Source organism: Hylaeus volcanicus, chromosome 3 (assembly GCF_026283585.1).
Source record: "Hylaeus volcanicus isolate JK05 chromosome 3, UHH_iyHylVolc1.0_haploid, whole genome shotgun sequence".
In the NCBI taxonomy this organism is placed as follows: domain Eukaryota; kingdom Metazoa; phylum Arthropoda; class Insecta; order Hymenoptera; family Colletidae; genus Hylaeus; species Hylaeus volcanicus.
The window spans coordinates 12,643,666-12,664,474 of record NC_071978.1 but is presented as its reverse complement, the minus strand read 5'-3'; the positions used below and the strand labels follow the sequence as shown (position 1 = coordinate 12,664,474).

Here is a 20,809-nt window from a genome sequence, read left to right as displayed (position 1 = left end):
CTGATATTGCTCTTAATAAAATAACATTGTTTTTATTATACACTTTTTCTTTCCTTCACATAAAAGATGTGAGTTGTACATCTTAAAAGAGGAATGGGCAGATTTACCAGCAATGGCGATTAAATGTACATTATGGAACATAGAAATCGTTGCATCGGCAAATTACAGTATTCTTATATCCCAAATAGAACAGATGTACAGTAAACATGTCATAGCTACAGTTAAGGTAAGTACATTGTACTACATCTTATTGCAGTAATTATTTCATCAATTTTAACTATTAAAATTGGGTGTTGTAGGAAGTCTACGATGATATCGTATGTGTTGAACTTTACGAAGACAAGAATTGTGAAAAACTTCTGTACCATACACTTATCGAAGATGGTTTATTTCAAATTAAATTGAAAAAGTATTAACGAACTGCGTTGTTTATAGATTAACTAATAAACATTTATTTTTTCATGCCGTTAATGTACGGAGCTCCAAATAATGATTTAGGTTTTTTTATGTTTATTATTGTAATATTATTGTTTGGTTTATTTATCACTTGCACAAAAAAGTTATTGTTTTTAAACATTTATTGACTCATACCAGATCAAGGGTACATGTTACGATTACATCATTTTTACAAATGTGTGAAAATTTAAAACATACAATTACAAATTAACGTTGCGTACTTTTTGCGATTTGTTCTTTCAGTACCAAAATACTCTGCCTTTGTTCAGGTGGTAACATAGCAATTTGTTCATCCGATAATTGCAATACTTGCATTATCAATGCAGCCTGTAACAACATTAGTGTTTATTTCCATTATTTATCATATATTGTACTCATATAATTATGTAATATTTTTATATATTTTTATATAAATTCATTTGATACATTACTTTTTCCTGATCCGATGCCCCACTAGGTATATTTCCGGCTGATGACATGCCTGCCATCAGTCTCGAAGTTGCAGATGTTGTGGATGCTGGGAGTGTGGTTACAGGAGCTGTTACATTGGCAGCAACAACATTTGTAGGTGGAGCAACAATAGGTGCAGCCACAGGTCTTGGTACCACCGTTGCTGCGATTGGCGTTGGTGCTAAAAAATTAACATCAGACACTGTAGATATAGAAAAATAACATAGTTTATAAATGTAATAACTAAAGACTTAAAAATCTTACGATTGGCTTTCGTAATTCTCGGATCGATAGGCATCCTTGGATCTCTAGGATCTCTCGGATCTCTGCCAAATCTATCTGTTCTTGGATCGCGGCAAAAGCTGTAAAAGACATATTTTTAAAGTAATCTTAAATGTAACTGCTCGTTAAATTATCTAAAGTGATTATGGAACCTCTCAACTCCTTCAACAGGAAGAGCGCTATAAAAAACGGTGTGAATTTTAATTACAATATTAATTCAAAAATTGTGTATAATGTGAAAGTAATACTAACTTATCTGCAATACTATTGAACGTGCTTAATCCTCTGGAATCGGCGGTAGCGGATACGGGTGGAGGCGCACTAACAGGTGTTGGCGGTGGTACTTGTGGTGGTCCTCGTAGATCTTGATCCATTCTAGCTAAACGTGGATCCATTTGTCTATCTAATGCGCGTAGATCGACATCTTGTCCTGTTATAAAATTATACTACTTAAAAGCTCTCGGTTTATAATTTTTGTCAAGTTCATTTATTGTTCCAAAATATTCGGTTAATCTTACCAGCAAAGATTGGTGCTGGAGGATTTACAATCGGTGCAGGTCGTGCTACAGCCCATGGTTCCTCGATTCGCGGTACAATAGGATGCACTGCTGGTTTATCGGAAGGTGCTAACACATTTGGAATTGGATTTGCTTTATGTAACATATTAACTGCTGTATGTGGATCGACTATTCTCATCACTACCTGTGCTTGCAGCAAGGCATAAGCCAGTTGTGGATTTTGGAGCAACATTTGGCGTGCTTCATTAGGATTATTTTGTACACAGAGTTTCATTTGTTTCATTAGTTCGAACATTTGCTCAGGAGGCAGAGATGCAACAGCCTTACTTATAGCTTCTGGTGCTTTATCAGCTTGTACTGCCTCTCCATATGGATTTTCAGTATTCTGTCCTTGCAAAAGGCTTTGCATTTCCATCCGGCTTTTTTCTGTGCAAGCATTGTCGACACGTAAAGTTCTTCCGCCAATTTCATAACCATTCAAATTTCTCATAGCACTGAGTGCTGTCTCTTGATCTTTGTATTCACAGAAGCCATAGCCCTTGGGTTTACCCGTTTCTCGGTCAAACACTAATCTATGTAAAATGATTATTAGTTTAATCAACTAAAATATTAAATGACTAGAACCTTCAATTAAATAGATTCATATAGATTCAATAATGAACTAACTTGAAAGAAAGTACTGGTCCAACTTCACTGAAAATATCCTTTAAATTCTCTTCTGTGGCTTCGTACGGGATATTCCCGACTGTTAAAATAGATTAAATGCATTTGAAGGTTATCCGACATCCTTATTATTAAAAAAATAATTAATCGATAATATTTCTTACCGAAAACACTTCGCATGGACTTGTCCATGAGGGATTGATCGGAAATAGTTGAATTACTCATTTTTGTAGTTTATTCGCTTTTGTTTACTATTACTGTGATACTACTCGTCTTTCTATCAATGAAAAACAAACTAAACACGATTCGCGTCAAGTACATAACGCTCAGTAAGCCGCCCTGCTTTATACCACTACAATATACTGTACATGTTCGTTTTGCTACCGATGGCGCCACTAATACTAAGACCAGTACCAGTATTAACTAAAGGGTTAATAATTAACACAAATGAGTTAATAAACAATTTTACGTATACATATATATTTTTCATAAAGAAACTTAATATTTCATGTAAAAATATGTTTTCTGTTTTACAATGTATCTTATAAGTGTGATAACTTCGTAAAATTTAATGATGAAATTTTGATATTCCAAATATGCTTATCAACTACGTATTGGCAAAACAGTTTTCGCAATACAATGTATGGCAATGTAATTTCAAGATGATAAACCAATGATCCAACTAATGGTATTTGTTAAATCATAATTTTTTTTTATTTAGTGATGGAACAATCTCAGGTTAGTGTGAACTAACACAACTTTATGTTCATCACAGGCTTGGATCACTGCCTCGTCGTTTGTAGAACCAGAAGGACTAGCAATATATTTAACGCCGCTCTGTAATTAAAGAACATTCTTACAAAATATCTTATAAAAATAAGTAGAGCAATGTAAAAAAATAACAACATACCAGTCTGGCTCTATCCACATTATCTCTGAATGGGAAGAAAGCATCACTGCTCAAAGCTACATTGTCTGCCTTTTTGATCCATTCCAATCTATCTGTTTCTGAGAGCTTCTGTGGAACTTCTTCGTACATAGCAGCCCAAGCAGATTCATCCATATCTTTTCCTACAGTTCCATTTACATAATTGTCGATAGCATTTGAAATTTCTGCTCTCTTTATACCCTTTTTAAACTTCATACCGGTAACTTTAGGATGCTGACGAAGCCACCTTAAAAAGTGTTCAACGATACCCATGATATTACATTTCAAAAGTGGAGCACATTACTCATTTATAAATATCGTACCAATTATCGGCTTTATCGCCAGCGAGTCTTGTGCAATGAATTCTCGATTGTTGCCCTGCACCAATTCCAATCACTTGTCCATCCTTTGCATAACATACTGAATTACTTTGCGTGTATTTTACTGCGATGGTAGCTACGATTAAGTCCCTCATAGCGGAGTCGGAAACAGCCATCGAATTTTTAGTTACTATATTGGCGAATGTATCCTTATTAATCACCGCATCATTACGCTTCTGTTCCATAGTTAAACCAAATAAAACTTTGCGCTCCATCGGAGACGGTACATAAGTGGGATCAATTTGAAGAATACAATATGCACCATTCTTTTTTTTCTTCAAAATTTGAAGGGCACTCTCTGAATAACCCGGTGCAATAATGCCATCAGATACTTCTCTAAAATTTTGAATATAGTCTGATTGATATAATAAATATGTGACCTAAAAGAGTTTATATCTATAGTCTGTAATCTATTACCTAGATATGATCTTAGCAGTAATTGCATCACATGGATCAGATAATGCTATAAAATCTCCAAAACTTGACATTCTATCTGCTCCTCTTGCACGAGCATAAGCACTGGCTAATGGTGTCAGTTGATCCAGCAAGTCATCTACTTGACATAGTTTTGCTTGTACAGTATTTAATGGCACACCGACTGCTGCACCAGCTGGACTAACATGTTTAAAAGATGTTGCAGCTGGCAAATTCAGAGCTGTTTTTAATTCCTTTACCAACTGATAACCATTCAATGCATCACAGAGGTTAATAAAACCTGGAGAACCATTTACTACACTTAGTGGTAACTTATCCAAAGTAGTAAAAATTTGAGCTGGCTTTTGGTGTGGATTCATTCCATATCGTAATGTCAGCTGAGAAACACCAGCGCTATACTGTTTACGAAAATAATCTGAGATAGCATTATCATACTCTGCTGTATGAGTAAATGCTTTAAGTGCTAATACTTGTCTAAAAATAAAAAAAATATTAAAACAAATTGATAGAGCATTCGTTTTTCAAATATGATTTCAATATACAATATACCTAGTTTCCAGAGAGGTATCTTTGCTAACAGACATTTCCATCTCCTTCCCAACTTTATCATAATCGCTAGGATCACAGACAACAGTCACTCTACCGTGATTTTTAGCCGCAGCTCTTAACAAAGTTACTCCACCAATATCAATGTTTTCTACTGCATCTTCAATAGTAACATTTGGTTTTGAAACTGTATTTACAAATGGATATAAATTGCACACTACAAGTCTAATAATGTCATAATTTTGTTTGCGAAGATCTTCTTGATCAGACTCTGTGAGCCTAGCTAATATACCTGTGATATACAAAATGTATTTGTAACACAAACAAAAGCCAAAAATACATATAAATCTAAGGTAATTGTTACTGCTAAACACATGTAATGTTTACCAGCATGCACAGCAGGATGAAGAGTCTTTACTCTTCCATTAAGCATCTCAGGTGCACCGGTAATACTGGAAACATCTTTCACAGGAAGGCCAGCATCTCTCAAGGATTTTGCAGTTCCACCAGATGCAACTAAGATTAAACCTAACTCATGTAATCTTTTAGCAAATGGCAAAAGGTTTGTTTTATCAGAAACGCTTAAAAGGGCTGAAAATATAATAAATAAGGTAACTTTATAATATTAGGTAATAAGTGTAAATGTTGTAGTAATGATATTAGAAATTATAAAATATTATACTGTAGTATTTATAATGTATATCCGTTTCTAATAAATTTATCTTGTGTCTATAAACTTACCTAAATTTCCTGCAGACATTATGCTTCTAGAATTATCTTTCCAAAAGATTATACAATTTTAGAAATCTAAACGTGTCTACGAAATGTGCCTACTAACTAACCAAAGCTACAATTCGCGCGCTCGACTACTAACTGCTACCAACTATTACAAGCCGCTATGAAGGAGATTCAACAAGTGGTTAACCATGAAGCAATCTACATATTGAAACTCCATTCCAATTATAGTTCGCACACTACCACAAGCACGTAATCATAATTGTTTACGGATGCGCATAAAATTCAAAATATCTCGTAACTTGCGGGGGTCTCGAGGATCAAATGTTATCACGTTCGAACGATACAAGAGGTTTCACGATAAATTGCACAATACTATATTACAGATGTTTTGTAAAATCGAACTCGCAAACTACTAACTTCAATTCAAATCATGTTCAAACGCAAACACTTTGAATAACTGCGATAACGAATTACGTACATTTGAAAGCATTGGTTTTCAACCTTGAGACAAATAATTGCATGTTGAAATAATAATTGTTTGTTGAAGAAGATATTTCGTTATGGAAAAATTTAAGTTATTCGTAACGATATAATTTAATGAAACACGGAACAGAATTCGCTATATACACTTAAAAATGTTTCACAATTTTTTAAGTATAAATTTATTTTAAAAATGCGCATTAATTCTAACTAATTTTTACAAAATTGTCGTTCCATTATATGGATTAGCACAACTCTTCCAGAACTCGCTACTGAAATAATTTCCATTTATGAATTATTATCTATCATTATTATGAATGATTAAAGCCTGTCACCCTTTTTTTAAGGATGTAAAGGACAGGATACAGGAATATTTGTTGGCAAAATTGATGTGTAAACCTTATGTAATGAAACTAACTAGTTTCACAAAATATTTATTATGCACGTCTTTCAATGTTTTTTAATGCAATAAATTAATTACTCTTAACAACATTCTCTACTATTGATGGTAAAATAGTTTTGTCACTTTTTTTTAAATTAATCATGCATTAAATTAAAACGACTTAAATGCATTAGTACAAATAAGGCACTTGACTCTAGTTTATACTGTTAATATTGTATTGACCAGCATTATCTTTAAAAAGAAATTAATAGAAAATATACCAGTATGTGTGATAATAAATATTGGATAATATCAACAAGCTTATTGATCTTAAAAAGAACAAACATGCAAATGCATCGTTTACAATTATTTTGCAATAACAATACAGTTTAAGATATACTGCAGTCATGGGGCTGTATTTAGAAATGTATGTAATTTTCTAGTTATAAAGAACTATTTATAAAAAAAGAAAACAATGTAAACGGATTATTAAAATAATTACCATCCTACTATTTCGAAGATAAAAATTTCATTGATGTGTATTCTACAACTTCCTTGAACAAACATTTTTACAAATAACGATTTCCAGATATTTTTTCACCTGGTAGAAGGGAAAATATGATATTTAAACAGATGCATTACATCATGTCTTGGAAAGTATTGCATTAAAAACAGCTGTATTTTAATATAATTACATTTACCTGTGCTTATTTAGCAATAAATTTTTGTAAAATACGTACACTTGTAATACATACATATATGTATAGTCACTTTTAAAATGGATTTCTCTAATAACGAGTAGTTTGCAAATATTATTTATTGTCAAAACGAATAATAAATATGCAAAATTTTCTTACTATTTTAGTAATTGCACATGATATATCGTGTTAGAGCTTGGCACAAATATGACTATAAGAAAATTAGGTATATTAAACGTGTAAAATTCCATTATACGTATTTGCACTTATTGTACTTATTTACGATGAACTTTATCAAAAATATTTTTTAATGAAACAGAAAGTGTTTTGTATACATTTACGAAAGTGTATATGATATAGAACAGTGATTTTAATGCAGCACTTTATGCAAAAACAAAACATTTCTTGCGTATAACGCAATTCTATCGTTTCCTCTTGATACGAATTACATTAAAAATTAGCAAAATATTCTACATACAGAAAAACAACATTAGTGTTTTTTAATTCATTAAATATTCTTGTTAATAAAGAAATATTGTTTTGTAACTGCGTATTACTATATAATTTGATTAATTCTTTCTTATACTCCTGCAAAGAAAGGTAATCTATTAAAAAGTAAACATTTTACAATACTGCATTTTTTTTATAAGAAGCAAATTCTTCCTAAATTCTGATTACTATAGCATCAGATTTGGAAAAATATATGTATCTAGGGTTCAATTTTAATTGATTGATGTAACTGAATATTACAATTTTGTCAAATTAGGTAAAATAGATTAATTTTTAACTACTTCTTTCATTTTTCGTCGCCCACTCGTCTTTTCATTAAAATTGTAGTAATGGCAACATTGTTTCTACCACTTGCACAGCAGGCACTTCCACATATGACATCTACTTGTTTGATGTATTCATTTTTATACGTTCTTGGTCTTCCTCTGTGAGATATATTTTGGTAATTACTATATCACCTGTACTATACGTTTGGCAACCCACGCTACTTCCAATGTTATCATCTGTTCGTGGACTCTTGTTTCTATCTCGATACGAACACGCACACTTCGTTGGAGAAGCGTCTACACTACTCGAAGAAAACTGATCGATGGCTGCAGAACCAGTAACAGCTGAAAGTACTGCTTCCAATTTTTCGATTTTTTCAAATCGGTCCATTCGTTCATCAGAAAGTATTTCGTCAACCATCTGCATTGATTCTGTAAGGCTAGGAGTATCAGAATTTCTTGGTGAAAGTATACCACCTACAAATGGAAACATCGAAATATTTTGAACTCCAGTTTGAGAAACACTGATGTAAATAGTATTAAGTGATTATTAGTTGCAGAACAATATACCAGAATGTGAATTTTCAGAGGTATAACTTTCCATACTATGATACTCGGTATCATCAACTTTATCGTCGTCGTCGTCGTCGCTGCTATCTCCTTTATCTTGGCCCATATTCTCAAGTTTCTCCAATTTCCTTGCAACTTTGTAACTACCTTTCAGTTTTTCCTTTTCATCTTCGGTAAGATCTAAGTAACGTAAAAGACGTATTTCGCGATTACTTAGTACAATGTTTTTGGCAGTTGTTTCTTCCATTCTCTTTTTCAAGTCTGCGACCTCCGTTTCCACCTTTCGTTGCTTCTTACGTGTTTTTACGTTTGTAGGCTGAATGTGCATTTGAATTTGCTCTTCACAGAGCTCAGCAAACAGAGCTTGCATTTCTGGTTTTATAAGTCTAACATTAAAAAGAAATAATAACGGTTAACAAAGAATATTTCAATGTTTGCTTATTTAAATGCGAATAAGTGATTGAAAGTGATTATCATTTAACGAAACGTAATATACAAGTAAATCATACTTAGCCATAGCAACATATATATGTGGAACGAGACTTAAAACATCGCTGCAAGCATAAATAAGCATGTCTCGTGATAGTGGACGCCGACACCAGTACTTTTGATTATTACGATAAATATTTTTTAACTGTTCCTTTAATGGATTACATGGAGCACCATATTGATCACATAGTGTATTCAAATTAACATTCTTAACTTTATATACAGGTTTACCTGTTTCTTGGAACTGAAGCACGGCATGAGCTGCCTACAAATATAAACATAATTTGTTCCTCAAATAGTGAATATTTTCATTATTTTGTAGTTCAAAATATATTTGAAAAATACTTAATAATTACAAATCAAATACCTGCGTATCGAAAACATTGTTTAACAAAATTTTGAACTGTGTATACAAATTGACACTGTCGTTTCTACAATCATGAATTACCTGAAATAATATATATATATATATATGTATATAGTAGTTAAAACAAATTTTAAACGTTAAGTCATGGAAATAATCACGGAAAAATGTTCAACATTATTATTCCTTACTTTAATAACATTTTCGTGCTCTAGAAGTTTTTGAAGTCCCCCAGCTTGTACAAGAGTAGGACACGTAAACAGGTCAAATACATATGCTTGTCCAAACATAGTACCGATTTGTATAAGTGTTACTTTTCCTTTAACTCCTAAGTTTATACCTTCACAGTCAAGCGAAACAACAATTTTGCCGTCAGCGGGAAGCTTACGAGGATTTATTATATCTTCGATAATTTGAAGACTTTCCCTTGGATTTACAATTACTCTAGCTTGTTGTAATACTTTTAATTTCCATGCATCCCCCATTTGGACATTTTGCAAACTGCGATCTTTCTCTGTATTATCTGCCAAAGTCTTCATCACAAGTGTATTTATTCTCTGTTTTAAAGTTTGTTGCTGTAAGCTTACCGGAGGAGAGTTATTATTACTTTCATTCCCTTGAGGATAAGGACTCTGTACAGGATCAACTTGATTAATTACATTAGTACTAATAGATTCTGAATTAATTGGTTGCTGCAATGTTTGAGTATTGCTTGATTCGCATCTGTTCAACTGAACAGGTGGATTTGTAGTGGTTTGACTCGCGGTACTATTTTGGCTTCGTATAGAATTTGCAAGTTTTGCTTTTGTCTTTGCCTCTATTGTAAAAGATTTAGGTCTTCCAATTAATGTTACCAAATTGCTTTGAACATGAAATGCGTCTGGGAACATTTTTACAAATGTACATAAATCCTGGGGTGTCTTAAATATGGAAGTCCAATTTTCATAAAAAAATTTATCGTTGACTATGTTGAACATTTGATCCACAAGAATTGGACCCTTATGTTCTATGCGATCACAAAGGAAATCTAATAATTTTGCAGTAACATCTGGATCCATAGGTATATCTGGTTCTAATTTTAACATAGGTTCTGGTTTCATGCCTTCATATTGCTTTAATATTACATCATCTTCGGTAACTACAAAAGCATCAGGATACTTTAAGAGAAAATCCCTAAATTCTTTGTAATGTTGGCCAGAAATATGCCTAACTTCGGGAGAGGCCTGAGACCGATGTCCCAAAAGGCTTTTAATTGGTACCTCTGTGCCAACTCCATATTGCAGCAACTTATTTGTAAAATATTCTACAGCCTCTCGCGCATAATCACGTTTGCCACCTAATTTACATCCATTCTCTTCTTCTACAACTTGTTGAAACGTATTTACAGACACATAATCGCCGTCGATAAGAAAAAGCATAGGATATTGAGCTAAAAACTTTTTAAGACCACTTTGAGATCCGCCAGCTATTTGGCGCATTTCTTTAGTAAATCCTTTAGCTCCGAACTGGCAGCTTAAATCATGCAACGTGCGTGGCCCACCTTTTTCCACAAGGAGTTCGAAAAAGAATAAAAGTGTCATATTTCGTACAGTCTCATACTCGGAACTATCCATCTTTCTACTTTATATGTTGCATCCGATATATGTACTGTTATTATTTACAATCCCTGAAGAATGATGTCATGATACGTCCTAAACATAATATTACAAAGATTAGTAGTACTCATTAGCTCCAATCACCATTCAAATTTTGTTCTAGATCAATCATACCAATCTTATTATATATCATAAATATGTAACCAAGCCACATGTATTTACCATTATAATAACCATAAAATATTAAGGATAAAAGTATAGAAATATTGCCATCCTTTATTATGTATTTTTATAAGCACCACATTGGTAATACTTTCATGGAAAAAGGATGCTTGTTTCAATATCTATTAATTAAATTCCAAAAAATAAACAATTGCATAGCCACCATAACAAAAGAAAAGCTGTATCTAAAATTAAATACAGAAATTACAATCAATTAATTTCTACCCTTGCTAACTTTATTTTTACTAATTGTGAGCGAATACAAACCTTGCAAATAGCTAAGCTTCTTTTAGAGGCAAGCTCTATTTTATCAATATCATACACTTCCTATATATTACAAACATTATAAAGTCTTCCTTTTCCTCTCTTGTAGAATACTTTAGTTAATTAATAATAATTTTAAAATGGGAATTAGGTAGCCATTTCGAGCACTCAGTCTCAGTGGACCATAATTTGGAAATACTAATAGTTCTCTTTAAGACACAGAACAGTATAATATCATGATCACCATAACCTAAAAAAAACATGAAGTATTGACATTAATAGACATATTTACAAAGTCTTCATTCAATACTAATTATTGCTAATAAAAACTAAGCATTAAATGGTAAAATATTCGTTAATCAAACTTTAACGAATTGAAGAAAATATTGCATGAAATATCTGAACACAACTGGGAAGAAACCTGTCCATCTATAATATACATGGATATTTCATAAATTTTCACATACTTTTGTGTTATGAATTTAAATATTAACCATTTTATTTTGCGAGAAACTAATTGGTTATAATGCAAATTGTATTGTAAGACATATGTCTGTAATAACCGTTGTGTAATTTGACATTGACCAGTATGAAAATTATCTGTGACAAATAAAATTCCGCTTAACTACAGGTAGATCGAATATAGAATTAAGGATCGACGATATCTGAATTCTAAGATATCGCAGGTCAAACAACTCTGACATAGATTTAAAATACCACGCCAACAAATACTATTGAACTCGACATATACATTCTATATAATATACGTTAAGCTTGACTTTTTCTAAATTAGCAATAATAATTAGATACAGAACATTAAGGGCTTACTAATACCTTGCCTAATATGTAGTCAAATTTCAGTTATCCGCCAATGTGGTGCACTGTGCAATATATCAGTCTACATTTACATGCATATCCAATTAATCCCTCACCTGGTAAAACAGACACAAGAGGGAGTATTGAAAGAGGAAAATACCTTTCTCAAAAAACGATAACAAATCCGGCTGACCTTCATTTATATTCAGAATGAATTTAAAATCAATGATTTAATGCACTTTGTTTCGATATATTTGTATTTGTTAGTAACAAATTTCTATGCATGGAATGAAGTAATCAATGAAGAATGAAGAAAACCATGTATAAGTACATATATACAAACATATGCACACTACAAGTCATATTTGTAATATGTAAATAGAAGTATATGCATATCTTATATAATACGACTCTATAGAAACGCATTTTCTAAGGAATGCAGTAAACAACGATAGAATATGGTAGAATAGGTGTAAATGAAAAAACTTCGAAATCATCAAATCTAGTAGTAATATGTATTGTATTCGTTGTACAGTTATCATTTTCTTCTGAAATACTTGTGAAATACAATTGCATACTTTCGATTTATTGCAAATTAAAAACAGCTATTTTCATTTTAACCAACGAAAAGATAATCTTTCGTAAATAAAACCCACGTGACTGATAACAAACTAAAATGGCGGGATGCTGTACTTTAAATAAGTTCTAATAAATTAGAAGTTATACAACTTGCTATTTATGTGTAATAATTACAATTTGATTGAAAAATAGTCAATAAAGGAGAACTTATAAAAATATATTTAGAATATCTCCTGACTGGGCATTCACAAGTTGACCAATAAAATCTATTACAGTCACTTGGTGTTTTACTCGAGGTTCTTGGACGAAGTATAGAAAAACACCTAATATTTGTTTACTATCAATTTGTTGCGTTATGTTGGCTACACTTTTATTTCGAATGATATGTCAACTATACAAATTTGTTTGAAATTAGTTTCCAGTGGAGCAAAAGTATAAGTATGATAAAAGTCTATTATTGTCGAATGAATGAAGTAACTCCGCTCTTGAAAGTTGTTAATTTAGCTTAAAACATGTATAACGTTGAAGATGAATTTGAACCACGAATTACGCCGAAACCTGCTTCTAAACTGGACGTAAGTTGTCTTTTAAATAAAATATAAAATATAAATTTTCGAATAATTTCAAATACAGAACTACTTTTACAGTACTACTTAAATAAAAGTAAAAATATTAAAATATGTTTTGTAGGAAGAGTAATGACATTATAAAAAATATACGTTTTAATATTTATAATTTTAGTGCTTTACAGTACCATCAGTTCCTGAAGTTTCTTTAGTATTTGATGAACGTTTAAATCGCAGAACTACAGATTACAAAGGTTTTCATTCGCCAACTGTAGAACCTAAAGGTTCAATACAAAAAAACAATGTTTCATCTCCATTAAATACTAATGGATCCTATTCTGCATGGAAAGAACAAAATTACTTGCGTAGATCCTCTGTTTCAAAAGTTAATGAATGCGCAACACCTCAGAAAGTACATTACAATCAAAATTATATTGCAGAACCTTACCTTCCACAAAATATTTCGAGAGAATCTAAAGGAAGAGATTATAATCCCAGGAAAGATTATTATAATAGTCCAAAGTATAAAGAACAACAAACATATAGAGGAAATAATGATAGTTCTTGCAAACATAGTTACCAAATGTGCAATGACAATGCTGGACATGTTGAAAAGAAACAGAACATGTCACATACTGTAAAACCTTGCACTAACATTGATAATTATACTGTTAATCAAAAAGAATATTTTCCATTAATGCATGAAAAAAAATTAACAGTTCATAATTGTGAACAGCAAAAAGTACCATTTAATAATTCAGTTGATGAACCAATTGTACATCCATCTATTAATTTAAATGCTTTGAATAGAAATGAAATTCAGTTGCCACATTACTTAGGTCAACAGTATCCTTACTTTAATACGAATGCATATCCTTTTCCACAACTTCATTCTTATCCTACTCAAAATGGAGATAGTCAAGAGACAATCAAGAATTTATTACAAATTATAAACAGTCAAAATGAGCAAATTAAATCTTTGCAGATACAGGTAGATAGGTTATTAAAAATGCAAGAAGCAAATCTTCAAGATAGAAAAAATTGTTTTTGTTCATCTCAAATACAACAGAAGGATCAAGTATATACCACTTGTAATGATAATACTACAGGTGCTTCTAATTATGTTAGAACACCACAAAACATAAAAAGACATGCATATCAATGTGAACCCTCTAAGGATAAAGAAAAAGAAAATTCTAATGAACATGGAAATCTAAATCAGACTGAATTGATATTAGCGGAAGCACAGTCAAGGAAGACTTTCATGGAACAAAAAGTTTCTATTGGAGTAATGACAAGCTTTGAGTTTACTGTTCAAAATAGTCCTTTTACAGTAGATGTAGATGAAAGAAAAGATTGCCAACAAGATAAAGGAAATTTAAAAATGTGCAATAATGTTGGCTTGCATGACACCAGTGAATCTTTAAGAAGGTATAAAAATTCTTTTACTCGAATACCTAGTGCACAATTGGAAAATATAGTTGAGGACTCTGAGAGTTATATGTCATCTAGTCAACAACAAAGTAGTAATTTAAATGCAAGTGTTTCTATAAAAGATTTAGAAAAACAACCATATACAGACATTAGGAAGGGAACAGATATTCATAGATCTGAATCTCCAAAATTATGCAAAGCTACAATTACAAAATCAAATCAACCTGAAATTGCGCAAAAGCATTTAGAAAGGATTAATACAGAAGAAGCAAAGAATTATGAAAATGCAAAAACAATACAACAAAATGCTGCAGACTACAATGTACCTCGAAGTAGCAATTGTATTCCTGGAAAAGCAAATATTCCTACCAATACAGATCAATATACAAAGTTAAATCTACTAAGAAATAACGAAACTTTGAAAACAAGTAATTCTGTAGAGAGTTCAACCAATTATTATAAGGATTGTCGAAAAGAAGGGCAAGTTAATAATGCTAAACCAAGCAGTTGCGTTGAATACAGTATGATTTTAAATGGTGGTGATTTAAGAATAAATGAAAGACCACCCCCTACTCCTGAACCTAGTATTCATATCGAAATGCAGGAGTATTCCAGCGATGACGATAGCGAAAAAGTTAAACGCAGTTCCAAAGTGGGCTGGACTTTTTATAATAATGTTCTTGGACAAGTAAATCACCTATTACAAAATTCTTGTGTTATAGACGATCAGCAACAAGATAAAAAAAAAGAAAATCAGAATGAAAAAGACGAGAGCGAAAATAGAGCATTAGATACTGTAAAAGTTGCTACATTAGAACAACTTAAAAAACTTGGAATTAGTTTAAGTGAAAATCCCGAACACAAAGAATTAAACAATAGTAACAAGTATGTTTTCCATCTATATTTTTATATTATTATTACATGAGGCTATCTCGATTATCTGAGTACTGTTAACTCTAGAGGCTATGCTAGTTTAGTTAACATTACTTTCAATAATCGAGTTTATATAATAGTTAATAAATGAGTTTGGTAATTTGTTTGGAAGGATGGCATTTGATTTATCATTCTACCCACGTTTGGATTATCAAGCAAACATGACACAAACGAGTGCTGTAAATGAAACAAACACAAGTATGCATATGAAAGCATTGGCTTTAAAATATCTATCCGATGAACAGCTTGCTGAATTAGCAGTACAAAGACAAGGTGCAACATCTGTAAAACATCTCATGGTTAGCAATGTACAAGGCACGAACATGTCTTTTGCTACAATGCGTTATCTAGAAAGATATCAATTACTTCCAGGAAAGAATAATATTCCAACAGAAGGTAAAATAATTTTAAACAGATATTTGAAAAATGTCTTGAAGAATGTAGGAACTACTTCTTTGGTTTTACAGATATTAGCAAAGTACACGTTGAAGCACCTCCGAAGGTTGATTTAAAATTTGCTAATCCAAAAAATAGTCCTGTAGTACAGCGGTATCCTTTTAGTCAAACACCTAGAACGACTTGTCCCAGTAAGATACTAGATATTTCAACTTTAAAGCAACAGCCTAAACTCTTATAACGATCGGTAATATTAGTATATTAAATAGAAATTTTTATGATTTTATAACTCTCACAACTCTTAATCCTTGTGGTGCTAAGGTTTAGACATTGATTATATTTGTTGTTTTACTTATTATTATATTTATTGACCATCCATGAACAACCAAAGGATTAAGAGCAAATTGGAAAAGACAGTCTTATGTATAACGTCCGTACAAATAATTGATATATGATAGTATAAGTTATTATTTTATACTCAGAAAGTACATAAGTCAGGGGAATAATAATATCATTTATAACTAATTTAAAAAAAGCGTTGTGTTTCTACAAAAAAATGTTTTAAATGATAGATTTAAGTCATTCTAATAATATGTAGTTATAAATCTTTTATTGATAAAATTTTGTTATTAGAAAATGTATACTCAATAAAAACTTTTTTTACAAGAATGTGTACTTTTCCTATAAATTATGCTCTTTAATGAAGTCCTTTAAATTTTTGGTAAAATAATATACTAGTACATATATATTTAATGTTATATATACAGCAATAACAATTATTGACTACATTTTAATGTATCAAAATATACATGAAAATGTAGGTTAGAACCCGTTCAATAATTTAAGGTAAACTTTTGTGGTAAAATAAACTTTATTTAGACAACTCGATAATGATAGAACTCCATAACTAAATGACTAATATTAATACCTGCGCATAATGTCATAATATATATTAGTAATATTATTGGTAATGCTGATAATATTACATGTGTCTTATGAAGTATTTCAATACCTAAAACAAACAAGTGGTTATAAGATCATTCTACAATTTGTACAATCACTATTAAAGACATGTACTCACTTGTGTAGCCCAAAAATGTAATGTTAATATAATAACCAACAGCTATTAACCATATCGTATTTCCAACAAATCGTGATGAAAATGTATCGTAATTTATGAGACCTAGAAGGTAATTATTTTTCAAAATTAGTAATAGTACTACATTCGTAATAACAAGAAATCTGTAAAAAAAGTAATGTAATTAACCTCACCATAAAAAAAAAGTTGAACGATATGAAGTATGATTAAAGGTGGGAAGAAAGCATTTAAATGAATATCAAATGCATAACCCCATTCTACATTTTGAGTTTTATCAAATCTTAAATAACGATTAGTTATAAACCTGCAAATAAGACAAGTTATTATTTTACTATTATGTTCAACGTATGCAATGTGAATTTACAGATGACGCTTTACAATATTTATTATAATGATGTTTTTGATTATAGTAATGCCTCTTAAATTTTACCAAAATATTGTAGCTACTATCAGACCAGCTGCAAGGTAATCAATAAATATCATATAAAATAGTAGTTTTACGAATTGGAAAAATCCTAATCCCAGAACTATAGTAAAACCAATAGAAGATATACACAGACAACACATTAGTAGTACCAAGAATGCAGGATCGTCTCTTGCAAACTGGGATTTTGTTTCTAAAAATAAAACATTAACTGCTGATTCTATGTTAATAATTTAATAATTATATTGACTACAGATTGAATAACGTACGTTTTCTACTTTGAAAATTTCTGTATACTTTCTGTGGAGATATGAATAAAAAAATCATCTGCCATAAGGCAAATTCAAAATCCATTTGTTCAAATTTTAATAATTTCCTCAAGTATTTGTAACACTTTGTTGCAGCCCCCATGCAGTCTTGCCTAAAACACATTTATTTTGTTTGAACTAATTGTAATAATTGCACAAAGAAATGTTTAATTCTCTTTAATCTAAAATTTCTTAATTCTTTTCTTCTTACCTGTAAGTTACTGGCATTGGTAAACTTGAACTTAATTCAGATGGACCAGGAGAGTTACGCCTACTTACCCGTGGCGACGTAGAATACTTCATTTTAGAACCTATTTAAAAAGAAAGCAATTAATCTTTTGCTAAACTTCAAACACTATCAAAAGGAATGAAAACTGCAGTGATAACCACAGATTCATTTTTAACATTATATTCTACGATTACTTCTATCCTTAAAATATAATAATTATTTATATGACATTAAACGACATTTACTTATTTTTTCTTCGGTTACAGACAATTTTTAAAGTTGTCAATCAATCATATTGTTCATTATTGTAGGTTATGTTTATATACTTTTTGATAATGGAATTTTGTAGAGACAGTCTACAATAAATTTCGTTGATCAACAATTCAGTTAACAGTGTTAAATAATTGTTTATATTGACGATGAGACGAGTGCATATAAAACATCACTGCATTTTTTAAATCACAATTAATCGAGCCACGGTGGCTATTGGCTCGATTCCAGTCAATCTGATTCAATCGTATCGTGTATTCTGCTTTATCCTGAAACATCCCCCTTTTTTATTTACTATTTTTATATACATTGAAAATTTCCACGTTTATTCTACTCCATTTAATTAAAACAATAAATATAAGTGCAAGAGAGCACTTACAATTTATTTACGATAAATATAATTCAATAACATATCACTAATCATATCTTTCAATTATATTTAATAGAAATTATTGATCAAATTTACATTACTCATGTACTTACGTACATGCAAGTATATTAAGTTCTAAGAAAGGTAAATTTCTGTAGAAATATTTGAAATTACTATCGAATGATAAAGGAATGTATATTGACTTATAAAGTGCGGTACACTTATATATTTATTTATTCATGTATTTATTCATTCATTCATTCATTGTGTATTTATATTATGTACAAAGTAGTCTCTAACCACATAATGGACGCAACAAACGAACCTGTTATGTACAAATATATGATTACAGATACATCGAAAATGTTCATACATCAGACATAAAAGTATGCGTGTAGTTGAATTACGACTTATCACTGTACCACAAATTAATATGTATAGCTAATACATATATAGCTTTGTGTTTTTTCTTTCCATATTTTGTAGGATACAACTATGTATATATCATTTGTCTCAAATCGCATATCGTTCTTGCGTATTTTCTATACATGTTTGCATGTGTGTATATATTTATACACACGCATATACAGAATGAGTCATCTAAGATTGAAATTGCAAATAATTTTATTGTTTTTCGTATTACAAAGAATATTTAAAGAGCATGTCTCATTTGAAGATAGAAATTACGTATTCTCCAAACTCATAGTTTTCGGGACTTTGTCACTTAATTAATTTAATGCAATATACGTTTATTTTAAAGTAAAAATAATGTTACAATGAGATGAGGTCATCTGTATTACGTATTGTCTGGTTTTGACGAAAACTTTGTATGTAAATTATGTTTAGAATTAATTACATTCAATAGATAGAGGGAGAACACATAATTCATACGTTTGGACTTTCTCTCTCTATCAGGGCCGTATGCAAGTTACGAAATACATCAAGGAACCATTTATCGTTAGTTTTTTTTCTTGTTGCAATGTTCAGTCGAAGTTGAACTTTATAAAACAGAGAAAATATGTTTACATTTTCTGATTCTAAATCCTCAATCCAAACATGTTCTACTTCCATACTTTCTTCTAAAATCGTATAACATATGGTACAGTTGAGTTCATCTCCTTGCATCTTTTTTATTGATATAAAAGAATATTTTTGTTTCGTTTAGAGAAACTTCAGTAATTTTAAATTATAAAAGACTAAGACCTTGAGAATAAAGCTATTTTCCCCCACAAACTTTTTCCTTATTACTGAAAGTAACAGAAATTTTTGCAAATTCAGTCTTACGAGACTCAACCTGTATACAGTAAATCATCGTATCAATATCGACATTTATAAAAATATGCGTGTACCTTTAAAAGTTATGCACTTTAAAACGAGCACGCTAATGCTAAATTATGTATGCGTATATGTATGTATATGTAAATACCCTTGATTCAAAATTGGTTTACTCTATGTATTTCGTAGTTACAAACAATAAACCAACGCTTGATCAAATTTACTGTTTAACATTCTGTTTCAAACGCTATGGAATACAAGACCTTTTTTAACAGATTATTTTTTTAATCGTGAGTACTTGTTTTAGCGAAAATTGAGAGATTATTGGTAGATACAAAAGCATTCATTGATTTACATACATAGAAATACATATGTCAAAAGGCACTGAACGTACAACGAGTTCGTCTGCAATGTAACTGATATTACATGACGCGTTACAAGATATTATAAGAGCAACAATGGTAGTCAACGAGATCATTTCCCATATATTATTTTCATTTCAAAACGAATAACGGGTACTGATACTTTAGACGACTAAAGAACGTGTTGCATCTTTTACTTGATATTGTAACTAAGTAATCTCGGTTCTTTGTTTCCTCTCGGAGACACTGATGATGGCTAGTCGATCAAATATTTCAATCGATATTTGTTCATGAGTATTACATAAAATCGTTGATGTTTTTACTTAGAAAGAATTTCAAAGTAAGAGTTTCTAACAAGATACCATGAAATTATCAATACTAGAGAATCGATTAAATTATAAAAAAAAAGAGATTATATTTTTATAAACAACGGCAGGAACGTTGTAAGTGCTTTTTCTTGGACCCAAATACAGAGACTTGTTTTATAACGATGGAATATATAGTTTGTAACG

At 30.9% G+C, this 20,809-nt stretch overlaps 6 protein-coding genes across 11 annotated transcripts in view; 2 read left to right on the top strand and 4 right to left on the bottom strand.

Annotated features, from left to right (window-relative positions):
• LOC128873503 (tudor domain-containing protein 15) overlaps positions 1-544 on the top strand; it is a 232,036-nt gene extending 231,492 nt beyond the window's left edge. For all 3 annotated transcript variants that reach the window (XM_054117118.1, XM_054117117.1, XM_054117119.1), the window contains 2 exons: positions 67-226; positions 300-544. In XM_054117118.1, coding sequence (XP_053973093.1) covers positions 67-226; positions 300-416 — 277 coding nt within the window. In that variant the 3' untranslated portion in view covers positions 417-544. The remainder of the gene's footprint in view (positions 1-66; positions 227-299) is intronic.
• Positions 545-560: 16 nt separating this feature from the next.
• On the bottom strand, positions 561-2,735 carry LOC128873510 (cleavage stimulation factor subunit 2). 2 transcript variants are annotated; one of them, XM_054117135.1, is made up of 8 exons: positions 2,534-2,735; positions 2,373-2,451; positions 1,707-2,278; positions 1,441-1,618; positions 1,341-1,367; positions 1,171-1,268; positions 888-1,087; positions 561-783 (listed from the first exon to the last, which is right to left on the bottom strand). In XM_054117135.1, exons 1-8 carry the CDS (start codon positions 2,592-2,594, stop codon positions 664-666), a joined length of 1,335 nt encoding a protein of 444 aa, XP_053973110.1. In that variant the 5' UTR covers positions 2,595-2,735; the 3' UTR covers positions 561-663. The 2 variants fall into 2 exon arrangements, with proteins under 2 accessions (XP_053973110.1, XP_053973111.1); XM_054117136.1 differs by lacking the exon at positions 1,341-1,367 and having other exon boundaries at positions 2,534-2,733.
• A 97-nt stretch (positions 2,736-2,832) lies between these two features.
• Positions 2,833-6,150, bottom strand: LOC128873509 (bifunctional purine biosynthesis protein ATIC). The gene is made up of 7 exons (XM_054117133.1): positions 5,400-6,150; positions 5,046-5,249; positions 4,662-4,950; positions 4,095-4,586; positions 3,621-4,013; positions 3,280-3,544; positions 2,833-3,206 (listed from the first exon to the last, which is right to left on the bottom strand). Exons 1-7 carry the CDS (start codon positions 5,416-5,418, stop codon positions 3,087-3,089), a joined length of 1,782 nt encoding a protein of 593 aa, XP_053973108.1. The 5' UTR covers positions 5,419-6,150; the 3' UTR covers positions 2,833-3,086.
• Positions 6,151-6,294: 144 nt separating this feature from the next.
• LOC128873505 (egalitarian protein homolog) lies at positions 6,295-12,210 on the bottom strand. 2 transcript variants are annotated; one of them, XM_054117122.1, is made up of 8 exons: positions 12,071-12,210; positions 11,240-11,486; positions 10,973-11,157; positions 9,347-10,846; positions 9,159-9,239; positions 8,812-9,056; positions 8,303-8,688; positions 6,295-8,209 (listed from the first exon to the last, which is right to left on the bottom strand). In XM_054117122.1, exons 4-8 carry the CDS (start codon positions 10,766-10,768, stop codon positions 7,848-7,850), a joined length of 2,496 nt encoding a protein of 831 aa, XP_053973097.1. In that variant the 5' UTR covers positions 10,769-10,846; positions 10,973-11,157; positions 11,240-11,486; positions 12,071-12,210; the 3' UTR covers positions 6,295-7,847. The 2 variants fall into 2 exon arrangements, with proteins under 2 accessions (XP_053973097.1, XP_053973098.1); XM_054117123.1 differs by lacking the exon at positions 12,071-12,210 and adding an exon at positions 11,704-11,905.
• A 123-nt stretch (positions 12,211-12,333) lies between these two features.
• On the top strand, positions 12,334-16,662 carry LOC128873504 (uncharacterized). The gene is made up of 4 exons (XM_054117121.1): positions 12,334-13,206; positions 13,373-15,516; positions 15,677-15,960; positions 16,032-16,662. The coding sequence occupies exons 1-4, from the start codon at positions 13,144-13,146 to the stop codon at positions 16,199-16,201; spliced, it is 2,661 nt and encodes an 886-aa protein (XP_053973096.1). The 5' UTR covers positions 12,334-13,143; the 3' UTR covers positions 16,202-16,662.
• A 150-nt stretch (positions 16,663-16,812) lies between these two features.
• On the bottom strand, positions 16,813-18,794 carry LOC128873511 (protein unc-50 homolog). Of its 2 annotated transcripts, XM_054117138.1 has the most exons (8): positions 18,774-18,794; positions 18,484-18,559; positions 18,003-18,102; positions 17,753-17,904; positions 17,490-17,676; positions 17,233-17,363; positions 17,042-17,143; positions 16,813-16,972 (listed from the first exon to the last, which is right to left on the bottom strand). In XM_054117138.1, the coding sequence occupies exons 1-8, from the start codon at positions 18,777-18,779 to the stop codon at positions 16,836-16,838; spliced, it is 891 nt and encodes a 296-aa protein (XP_053973113.1). In that variant the 5' UTR covers positions 18,780-18,794; the 3' UTR covers positions 16,813-16,835. The 2 variants fall into 2 exon arrangements, with proteins under 2 accessions (XP_053973113.1, XP_053973112.1); XM_054117137.1 differs by lacking the exon at positions 18,774-18,794 and having other exon boundaries at positions 18,266-18,559.
• Positions 18,795-20,809: the final 2,015 nt, after the last annotated feature.

What these genes read in the sequence shown, in the direction of transcription:
- LOC128873504 (XM_054117121.1), top strand. Translation starts at nt 13,144, where the DNA reads ATGTATAACGTTGAAGATGAATTTGAACCACGAATTACGCCGAAACCT. An exon ending in AACCTGCTTCTAAACTGGAC is followed by an intron (nt 13,207 to 13,372) that starts GTAAGTTGTCTT and finishes TTATAATTTTAG; the next exon opens with TGCTTTACAGTACCATCAGT. An exon ending in GAATTAAACAATAGTAACAA is followed by an intron (nt 15,517 to 15,676) that starts GTATGTTTTCCA and finishes TTTGTTTGGAAG; the next exon opens with GATGGCATTTGATTTATCAT.
- LOC128873505 (XM_054117122.1), bottom strand. Translation starts at nt 10,768, where the DNA reads ATGGATAGTTCCGAGTATGAGACTGTACGAAATATGACACTTTTATTC. An exon ending in ATATATGTTGCTATGGCTAA is followed by an intron (nt 8,689 to 8,811) that starts GTATGATTTACT and finishes TTTTAATGTTAG; the next exon opens with ACTTATAAAACCAGAAATGC. An exon ending in CTCTGAAAATTCACATTCTG is followed by an intron (nt 8,210 to 8,302) that starts GTATATTGTTCT and finishes TTCCATTTGTAG; the next exon opens with GTGGTATACTTTCACCAAGA.
- LOC128873510 (XM_054117135.1), bottom strand. Translation starts at nt 2,594, where the DNA reads ATGAGTAATTCAACTATTTCCGATCAATCCCTCATGGACAAGTCCATG. An exon ending in GTCCATGCGAAGTGTTTTCG is followed by an intron (nt 2,452 to 2,533) that starts GTAAGAAATATT and finishes CTATTTTAACAG; the next exon opens with TCGGGAATATCCCGTACGAA. An exon ending in TTCAATAGTATTGCAGATAA is followed by an intron (nt 1,368 to 1,440) that starts GTTAGTATTACT and finishes CGTTTTTTATAG; the next exon opens with CGCTCTTCCTGTTGAAGGAG.
- LOC128873511 (XM_054117138.1), bottom strand. An exon ending in CCACCGTGGCTCGATTAATT is followed by an intron (nt 18,103 to 18,483) that starts GTGATTTAAAAA and finishes CTTTTTAAATAG; the next exon opens with GTTCTAAAATGAAGTATTCT. An exon ending in AAATTTTCAAAGTAGAAAAC is followed by an intron (nt 17,677 to 17,752) that starts GTACGTTATTCA and finishes TTTTATTTTTAG; the next exon opens with AAACAAAATCCCAGTTTGCA.
- LOC128873509 (XM_054117133.1), bottom strand. An exon ending in GGCGATAAAGCCGATAATTG is followed by an intron (nt 3,545 to 3,620) that starts GTACGATATTTA and finishes ACACTTTTTAAG; the next exon opens with GTGGCTTCGTCAGCATCCTA. An exon ending in ATGTGGATAGAGCCAGACTG is followed by an intron (nt 3,207 to 3,279) that starts GTATGTTGTTAT and finishes CTTTAATTACAG; the next exon opens with AGCGGCGTTAAATATATTGC.